Raw genomic sequence first — 10,637 nt, 5'->3', positions numbered from 1 at the left:
TCAATAGCGGTGCGTCTACCGCTCCCAGGTGGCCCAACGCAGTTAAAGCGAGTACGCACTTTTTGACCAAGAGACCAACATAACGCGAACTCAGTTTGCGGAATGGAATGTGGAAATTAGGAATTAAAGAGAGAGAGAGAGAGAGTTCTTTAAAGCTCTTGTATTATGAAAGGATTAATAGACAGTTTAAGTTTAGTCTACTAAATAATATAGGCGCAGTGTTCAGTTAGGCTATTTCACAAAAACAACAAAAACAAGTTTTACACAATACGACATTTAGAAAGATACTGTTGAGATATAATTAAAATAATAAAATGCTTTCTTAAATAAAAAATATTCCACACGGAGCAGGTCGCCCTCTCATGGCTGTCATGTTAACATCAAATGGCCAGACATGTAATTACTTATAATAATAGGCCAACAACAACAACAACAAATACATGAATAAACTAACGTTTATTTAGTGCTAAAGTCAACTTACAAACAAAACAAGTGCAATTCACAGGTCCACAAACAGCGTTGAGTATGTCAAGCGACAGCTAATAATCACATTTCATGCATTGAGGCTGATAAATGTCAGTATAACATCTCTTTCTTCACCAAATTACTTATTTCAACTCGTAGCTATTGTATTGTGAGTGCACAACACTTGTATATAACACTATGGAGAAATGACAGACTTGACAAAAGATATTATTTTATTGGCAGACAAAATTATTTCTGAATGAAATAAATGCAATAAAGGTTAATGGAGCTGCAACTGCAACACATCGTCATTCAAACAATAAAATATATTTTAAAGCTATTTACACTAATATATGAGATTATTTATATGAAAACAGGTGGAAAAAATACAATCACTAATAATATCACTGTATGGTGACTTTGCAAATGAAACTTAAAGCAGTCATCTTTGTCAGAGTGTTAAATTTCTTGCAGTAAAAACCCTTCTTCGGTTCCCTAAAGGTTTCTGCCAAAAGATCTGATTCTAGTCAATGTATCCCTCCGGTTCCAAAAGAAGATAACGTTCAAGTGGCTTTGGTACGGGGAGCCTGGGAATGAGTGAGCCGCAGTTTTTTCCAAACTGTTTCCTCAGTGCAGACCGACACAGATGCTGTAAACTACGTGGTTTATACTCCAGTGCAAAGAGAGACTCGTAAAAGGTTCTGTGAAGCTAAATAATAATAATAATAATAAATAATCCATGCATTAATATGGTACAATAATACCAACAGCATCAGCATGCATTGACTCATTTCAAAACTGATGTACTTCACCTTTAAGCCTTTTAGTCTTGTTTTGCTACACTATTTTTTGAAACATTTATGCTACAGTATGAATCATGTTTCCAAAGGTTTCGTCTTGTAGTGAATGCAAAAACCCTTGTAAAATGATGAAAAACTTACATGAAAAATATCCTCAGGTATAGCCTCAACCCATTTGGACGTCACAGGAACAAGTGTGTATGAGTTAAACAGGATTTCCACAGTTTTAGGTGCCTCTGCGCAGGCTGTTAATACCTTAAAACCAAACAAATATAAATGAAAATAATTAATTTTGCCAACTGATCATACCAAAAAGCAGATAAAAGAAAGATGAATAAGACATCAATAAATTAATAGACTTTAAATCTACTTTTTTATTGAATAATGTTTATGTCATGAAATAAAAAAGATTGTTTAATGTGTAGAATAAATCTCAGGGCAATTATCTTAGTGATCACCTTCAGCAGTGCTTGTGGCCACACTTTAATAGAGCCCCGATTTAACAAAGTCTGAACAACCCTGTGAGGTTCCCACTCTTGCCGAACCACAGAGCTTTGTAGAACACTAGATAAAGGTGAACATCCGTTATAGTCAATGGCATTGGTATCAGCCCCATGGTCCAAGAGAAGCTCCACCAGTTTAAGCTGAACATTGCGGGCTGCCTTGTGTAGAGGACTGCGGCGTTCTTTATCAGATGAATTAATCATAGCTCCATAGGCCAGGAGGAGACGACAGATCTCGAGGTATTTTTCATCTAGGTTGTCGTCTGTCTTTTCCTGGGCGACTCCACAAACCACCCCCAGTGGCGTTTCACCCGCAGAGCTGCTATGGTTCACACAGGCTCCGACTCGTAGGTACAGCTGTGCATGGTGGGGCAGACCATGTCTAGCTGCCACATGCAGTGGTGTTTCATCCTCTTCTTCATTGGGTAAGTTCACTTTGGCACCATATCTCACCAAGGCTTTTGCACAACTACAATAGAAATTGTAATAATTGTAAATAATTTTTGAGATGACGAATTTGTTGCTCATATTTTGCATTACACTCTTACAGAGATTAAATATTATTAATATTTGGATTTCATATTAGTTTGTACTAGTGTATATGACATATTTGACTATTATATTAATATTTTTACTATTACTTTTAAATTGTACCTATGATTATATTTAGTATAAGGTGTAATAAAGGCCTGGTTTCATAGACAGGACTTAGACTAAGCCAGGATTAGACCATAGTTCAACTAGGAGATTTAAATATATATATTTTTAAATATGCCTTAGAAAAAAACATTATTGTTGAGCATCTTGAGACAAATCAAAGGCACTAATATATTTTAAGATCAGTCAGTGCAAGTTTCTTTCAGTTGAAACAGCTCAGATTTACATTTAAATCTGGGACTAGGCTTAAGCCTTGTTTGTGAAACCAGGGGATAGTGTATTATGTATCATATTCATATGAAGATACCGGAGTGATTGTGGTGTTCTGCATAGATGTAAGGCAGTCAGTCCCTCGTCTGTCATCTGGTTAGGATTGGCTCCATGTTCCAGCAGCAGCTCTACACATTCAGTGTTGGTGTTTGCACAGGCCTCATGAAGTGCTGCTTTTCCTCCTGCGATAAGGTTGGGGTGTGCACCGTGTTCCAGTAAATATAGCAGACATTCAGAGAAACCTTGTGCAGCAGCAATACACAGTGGGCTTGTCAGTTCTCTTTTATACTCCAAAGACCAAAGACCTGGAATGGGAAATACTGGTGTCAGACTATCACAACTGATGTGTTTGAATAATTGAAATGATATGTGCTAAATGATACCCCTTTTTTTGTAAGAATAGCCTAAATCTGAATTACACACTTGACATTACTCTTCAAAGGTTTGTGGTTAGTAAGATTTTTTTTTAAAGAAATTAATACTTTTATTCAGCAAGTATGCATTAACACAATCAAGAGTGACAGTAAAGACTTTTTAAATTGTATTTTTTAATCTATTTGAAATAAATGCGCTTTTGAACTTTAATGGTACTTTTATGAAAAAGTGCATTAAGGCTTCCTTTTTTCAACTTTGATAATAATAAGAAATGTTTCTTGACCACCAAATAAGCAAAAACATTCAAAAATCTGGTAATACTTTAGTATAGGGACCAATTCTCACCATTAATAATTTGCTTATTAGCATGCCTATTATTAACTAATTGGCTGTTTATTAGTACTTGTAAAGCACATATTCTGCATGACCATATTCGACATCCCTAATTCTACTCGATACCTAAACTTAAAGGGTTAGTTCACCCCAAAATCAAAATTCTGTCATTAATTACTCACCTTCATGTCGTTCCAAACCCGTAAGACCTTTGTTCATCTTCAGAACACAAATTAAGATATTTTTGATGAAATCTGAGAGCTCTCTGACCCTCCTATAGACAGCAAAGCTACTGAAATGTTCCCAGGCTCAGAAACGTAGCAAGGACATCAGTAAAACAGTCCATATGACGTCAGTGGCTCAACTTCAATTTTGCGAAGTTACGAGAATACTTTGTGCGCAAAGAAAACAAAAATAACAACTTTATTCAACAACTCTTCTCACCCAAGTTACGGTCTTCCGCCATTTTTGAGAGTATCACAATGCATACGCATGCTTTACCCTAAGCGTAAACAATGCTGATTACGCCGATAACGTTAATGTGCGCGCTTTCCCCCCTGAACGTAAACAATGCTGAAAACATTGATTACGTTCTGGGGTACTCTCCTAAATAGCAGAAGACATAACTCGGGGGAGAAGAATTGTTAAATAAATTATGTTATTTTCGTTTTGTTTGCGCACAAAAAGTATTTTTGTAGCTTTGCAAAATTGAAGATGAGCCACTGATGTCATATGGACTGTTGTCCTTGCTACGTTTCTGGACCTGGGAACATTTCAGTTGCCTTGCTGTCTATGGAGGGTCAGAGAGCTCTCAGAATCCATCAAAAATATCTTAATTTGTGTTCTGAAGATGTCTTAGGGATTGGGAAGACATGAAGGTGAGTAATCAATGACAGAATTTCCATTTTGGGGTGAACTAACACTTTAACAACTACCATAATAACCATTAATAAGCAGCAAATCAGGGGTTTATTGAGTCAAAAGTTGTAGTTAATCAATTATTAATAGCGAGAATTGAACTTTAAAATAAAGTATGACCAAAAATCTAACTGACGCCAAACTATTGAATGATAGTGTATGTCAAAACTTTTAGGCATTAAGAAATTAAATGAATGCTTTTCAGGAGAGATTAAACTCTAAAAATGTAAATAAAACGTTTGCTAATTTGTTAAAAATATTAATAAGTTAAAATATTGCAAGTAGAAATAGTACAATAATGTTTAAAACTAATAGGTTTTAAAATGCTCAATAAAATAAAATTATATATATAAGTTTACTTTACTTTACTTTACCAAGATTTTTTGTTTGTTTCATCTCTGTTATCAAAGAATAAACACCATCTTTGTTTCATTATGTATGTTTCAATCTTTGTTTCACAGCACAAAAAACAAACAAACAAAGAAACAAAAAAAAACCTTCCAATCATTTTGATACACCTCAAAAGTTTCTATCCCACGAATTACTGTTTTTACCTGAGGGTCCAAAGGTGGTGTCTGTTTGAGTTTGCCACTCTAGTTCCTCACGGCTCACATGGTAAAACACATCAACATCAATATAGTTCCTTTTAAGGAGGTTATGAAGCCCTCTTGTGTCTCCCTTCACTACGGCTCTATAGAGCCATAAGGAACGTAAATGAGCTCTTTCCCAATGATCCTGTCCTAACTCACAGTTATCCTCCAGCAGAGCCTGCCGTCCATTCAGCTGCACGGTGGAACAGAGGTTCTCAAAACGCATAGTTCTTAGCATCCTCTTACCTTTTCAAATGGCTTAGGCTTTCAAGGACTTCAGTTTATATAGTGCTAGTTATGTTTTCCTATGGCTTCAAGCACTTTTTGCCTCTATTTTTAGTAAGCCATTGTTCTCCATCAGTTGGTCATAGCTTACTGGGGCCATTTTTAGCTGTTGATGGATGAGATAGATACTAAATCCTTTGAGCTTCTACCATCTATGCCCATTTGTTGCCTTTTGTTTTATTTGAATAATAGACCTGTCTTTCAAGGACATGTAAGACAAGCTCCATTGTTAAACGGATCAGATTTTATATGCTACTTCCATGTATGCTAAAAAGTGGCTGCAGTGTCACACGTGAAATATTTACTATAGAAGCAGAGAGTTTAATTGCAATGGCAAAATCTCTTGGTTGTATGAGATCATTCATTTCGCAGGCACACCAGGAAAATATTTACTGGAATCTGCAGAATGAGTCGGAGGGGTGTTGCATGGAGACAGACCCAAACAGCAACTTGCATCAGGGCTCTTGAGTATTGACCTGTGCATGGCATTCATATGCACAGAAGATTACCACAATCCCTTATAAATCCTGTGTCAACTCCACACAGATTCCTCACCACAGTAATGCTGCACAATGCTGTGAGTTAAGTGACTTGTAGAGCATAGCACATTTAGTCTATTTTAGAATATGCAAGCTTTATTATCCTTGCATGAAAAGCTTCAGTATGTCAGTGTGTCTCATGTAAGACGCCTGTCTCATCAAAAGGGAGTGCAGGGAACATGAGGGGTGTTTACTAGCAGACATGTTGTCTGTGGTAAAAGCCTAGATTACAGTATGACTCGTATATGTCATATACATATCCACATAATATCCAACTTTACAACAGGGCAAAGATTTTCTTTTTTTGTATATGCTGTGATAATGAAAATGTGATAACGAAATTTAAAAAACTACATATTAAAAGGACAGTTCACCCAAAAATGAAAATTCTGTCATACTTACCCTTATGTCATTCCAATCCAAACCTGTAAAACTTTCATTCATCTTTGAAATTAAATGAATTTATTTTTTAAAGAAATATCAAGCAAGTATGATTGAGCTTCTGCATATGTGATGTGCTCAATGTACAATGTGGGTCTTTATATGGTATCTATGGTTCCATGAAAAATATCCATGGAACATTTCTGTTGTACAAAAGGTTCATAATATTGCAGAAAGGTTTCATAAAACCCTAGGGTACAACTACACATTCCAGGGGTGCGGGGGGATCCCCCTCAGTCAAAATCCAATGAAGAACCATGGTATGGCAAGGAAGGCTGTCCCTGGTTTAGAATAACATGAGGATGAATAAATGATGACATAATTTTCCTTTGTGGGGTGAACTACTCCTTTAATATTAATATAATAATACCAGCTTTATCAGAGAGACCAAACTAGCTGATGCACAATATATGCTGCATTTCAACAGGATATTGAAGCTCAAGAACATGACTGATATGAATGTATATATATATATATATACATTATGTATAGGAGTATAAGTGGATTTTACCATTTTATTAGGTTTTAAGTTTATACTTAAAAAAAAAGTTCTCTCTGAATGCACAAACATTAGTGTATACTTTTCTGCTGGCTTCAGACAAACATCCTGAAATATTAACAAAAAAATAATAATTTTCTTCCCTAAAATAACATTAGACACGTTCATGTTTCATTTTAAATCTCAGTCCTATTCATCAAATCTGACTCACCCCTTTTCTGAGCAGTCCACAGCAGTTCATCGCTCTGAAATTCAAGAACTTTGTTTAGTTGCTCTGGATCAGAGAATCCATCCTGCATGTCTCTCCAGTGGTGGGTTAGCAGGTCATTGAGAACAGGAGGACAAAGAAAGTCCATGCCTGGTTGTTTGTAACCCTTGCTCTTTTCTTTCCTGACACCCTGACTGCTGTCTAAAGATGACCGTCTTCTCTCTGTCAAGAATGTGGTCTTTCGACTGACAACACACACCCCACTGCCTTGGAAGAGCATGGCAAATATTGACAATCCTTTCCACTTCTTACCTGTCTGATTTTATGGCTATTTATATAATCACTGTTGCTCTATATCTTGTATTTTTAGTACAAATGACATGTGATCAGCAGATTAACTGCATGACAAGGGGGCCTTGATTATTGTTTTCATCAACAACACAGAGGATGAGTGTTCAGAGAGGTCAGTTCGATAAATATGCCAGATGCACAGCTGAATGGAAAGCATTGCTGATGATATCACCACTGCACAAGCCAAGAATAGAATCAGACTCTCCATTTCAACAAATCATGAGGTCCAACGGCATTGTCCTCCAATCACCGCTGACTGGGAATCTGATCCTCACCAGTGATTTACATTGTGACCTTAATTCCAAAAGTGCCCTGAGCTGCCAATTGTAATTCCAGTGAGAAGTGAAAGGGCATCGGTTTCTCCTTGATGCAGACTATTTAGTTTAGTTAACATTAACTGTGCTGATCACTGGAATTCAGTCAAAACAATTTGTTACACATAGGGCTTTAAGGTTCTGATTGCTATTATAGGCAGTTCTTATACAGTTGTGTATGTGCATGTGAAAGATGTCATTAGCTGCACTTTCATGTGACCTCACATGTAACCAAAAACATGGGCTGCTGAGCTGATGACATACCTGAGTATTTAATGGCTGTAGTTATGTACCATCAAATATGTTGAAGCAGAGAGGACAAATTCAAGTTTATTGCTTTATATTTTATAATGTGGGAGTGACAATAAAGCATTTAGTTCAGCTTCTCGGTTTTAGCTTTGGTTGAAGGTAACTTTATAGTGCATTTTTGTTTGCCGCATATTTTTTCACAATTTGTATTACAAAAAGAATTGAAAACCCTCAGTTTATTATTTCAGAAGGTCTACAGAGAAATGCTGCAAGCTGTAACAATTATACACATGAAAGGGTTTCCCTGCTGAAAATAAAGAACAGCTAAAACCAACCTAACCCTGGTTGGCTGGTTTTAGCTGATCATAGCTGGTCAGTAGGCTGAAAAAAAACCCAGCTTGGCCAGGCTGGGAGACCAGCTACTTCCAGCATCTTAGGCATGGTTTTAGCTGTTTTTTTCCCCCCAGCAGGGTTCTATTCAAAATATTTTTAAATTTTAAATAAAAATGTAAAATCATTTTTGAAGCAGTGATTAATGGGATTAGAAATATGCTAATTCTGCAATTACAGTGGGTAAAAAGAACTATTTGATCCCCTGCTGATTTTGTACGTTTGCCCACTGACAAAGAAATGATCAGTCTATAATTTTAATGGTAGGTTTATTTGAACAGTGAGGGACAGAATACCAACAAAAACATCCAGGAAAACGCATTTAAAAAAAAATTATAAATTGATTTGCATTTTAATGAGTGAAATAAGTATTTGACCCCTTGGCAAAACATGACTTAGTACTTGGTGGCAAAACCCTCGATAACAAACACAGAGGTCAGACGTTTCTTGTAGTTGGGCACCAGGTTTGCACACATCTCAGGAGGGATTTTGTCCCACTCCTCTTTGCAGATCCTCTCCAAGTCATTAAGGTTTTGAGGCTGACGTTTGACAACCTTCAGCTCCCTCCACAGATTTTCTATGGGATTAAGGTCTGGAGACTGGCTAGGCCGCTCCAGGACCTTAATGTGCTTCTTCTTGAGCCACTCCTTTGTTGCCTTGGCTGTGTGTTTTGGGTCATTGTCATGCTGGAATACCATCCACGACCCATTTTTAATGCCCTGGCCCTGACGGTATGGCCCCGTCCATTTGATGTGGTGCAGTTGTCCTTTCCCCTTAGCAGAAAAGCACACCCAAAGCATAATGTTTCCACCTCCATGTTTGACGGTGGGGATGGTGTTCTTGGGGTCATAGGCAGCATTCCTGCTTCTCCAAACATGGCGAGTTGAGTTGATGCCAAAGAGCTCGATTTTGGTCTCATTTGACCACAACATTTTCACCCAGTTCTCTGAATCATTGACAATCATTCAGACAGGCCTGTACATGTGCCTGTACATGTTTTTGGTCTTGTAGCCCATTCCAGCATTGTGTAGGTCTGCAATCTTGTCCCTGACATCCTTGGACAGCTCTTTGGTCTTGGCCATGGTGGAGAGTTTGGAATCTGATTGATTGATTGCTTCTGTGGACAGATGTCTTTTATACAGGTAACAAACTGAGATTAGGAGTACTTCCTTTAAGAGAGTGCTCCTAATCTCAGCTCCTTACCTGTAGGACACCTGGGAGCCAGAAATCTTGCTGATTGATAGGGCATCAAATACTTATTTCACTCATTAAAATGCAAATCAATTTATATTTATATTTTTTTAAATGAGTCTCTCTGGATTTCTGTTGTTGTTACTCTGTCTCTCACTGTTCAAACAAACATACAGACTGATCATTTCTTTGTCAGTGGGCAAAGAAATGATCCCCCTAGAGTTTGGGTTTCACACTTACCCCCCCCCCCCCCCTTCAACAGTGTGCATTTAATCATATATTTTCCAGTATCAACCAAGGCATTTTTGTGTTGTACTTACCCAACAGTACTGCTGGTGGGAGCTCAACATCAGGGTCTTTCATCCAATCATCATTTGGCAACTCTGTGATGATACTTGAATTTTCTTTGCTTGCCTCTGTGAGAAGGGTCTGCACACATGTAGAGTCATCCTTACTTGTGCTTCTTTAAGAGCCTTAACAAATTTTGATTCAACAGGGTAATCTAATACAATGTCGTCTGACGTTGTTTGATAACACTCTCAGTAGGGTTTTCCCCTTCCACACTAAGCCTGAGACTGTAATAAGTTTCATATGTGGCGCATCTGTTGTTGTTCTCGGTGGTTACATCTAAATATAAACATGTCCAACTGTAAGTTGATCTAAATGTTTATAAGACTGGCCTGAGCACTTACACTGTGCGAACCCACAGTGAAATCTACTAGAATGGAGCAACAAAAACAGTGTTCTAATAAACATGTTTCTAAATACAGGTGGATTATAGACAGCTAGAGAGGATCTGTGGACATGCTCTTCTTACTAGACATATACCTGGTGAGCAGTTGGCCAACAGTATCAGAACAGTCAATCAAGTCAACAATATTATGCTGTTCTAAGAGCAGCTGCCTGTTTCATAAAACAAGTTTGCCAAATAAGCCAGGTTTATTTCAGCTAGTCTGACTTATTGCCAGTTGAATTGGTTCAAAATAAGTCAGACTAACTGAAATAAGCCTGGCTTATTTGGCAAACTTGTTTTATGAAACAGACCCCAGTTCACTGTAAACCTCAAATCTGTCCCGTACTGCTTTAACAGAATACTCAAATGGGTCTCTTAAAGAGCAAGTCTTAACCTCCGTGCTAAATAGGATTCAAACTAGTCACCAGTACCTCCCCACATTTTTGCTTTCCAGCTATAGCATCCAAAATAATAGGTAATAGGGCAACTATTCCACGATTCTAGGAGTGTGTAGTGGCGTCGTTTG

At 37.5% G+C, this 10,637-nt stretch overlaps 1 protein-coding gene across 2 annotated transcripts; it reads right to left on the bottom strand.

Moving 5' to 3' along the window:
- Positions 1 to 151: 151 nt before the first annotated feature.
- On the bottom strand, positions 152 to 7,203 carry asb18 (ankyrin repeat and SOCS box containing 18). 2 transcript variants are annotated; one of them, XM_079426790.1, is made up of 5 exons: positions 6,887 to 7,203; positions 2,733 to 3,000; positions 1,724 to 2,237; positions 1,407 to 1,520; positions 152 to 1,174 (listed from the first exon to the last, which is right to left on the bottom strand). In XM_079426790.1, the coding sequence occupies exons 1-5, from the start codon at positions 7,161 to 7,163 to the stop codon at positions 989 to 991; spliced, it is 1,359 nt and encodes a 452-aa protein (XP_079282916.1). In that variant the 5' UTR covers positions 7,164 to 7,203; the 3' UTR covers positions 152 to 988. The 2 variants fall into 2 exon arrangements, with proteins under 2 accessions (XP_079282916.1, XP_079282917.1); XM_079426791.1 differs by lacking the exon at positions 6,887 to 7,203 and adding an exon at positions 4,876 to 5,161 and having other exon boundaries at positions 440 to 1,174.
- Between the last annotated feature and the right edge of the window lie 3,434 nt (positions 7,204 to 10,637).

The sequence above is a fragment of the Barbus barbus genome (assembly GCF_936440315.1).
Source record: "Barbus barbus genome assembly, chromosome: 10".
NCBI lineage: Eukaryota > Metazoa > Chordata > Actinopteri > Cypriniformes > Cyprinidae > Barbus > Barbus barbus.
Note: the sequence above shows the minus strand (reverse complement) of the source record. Positions and strands in the feature narration are given on the sequence as shown.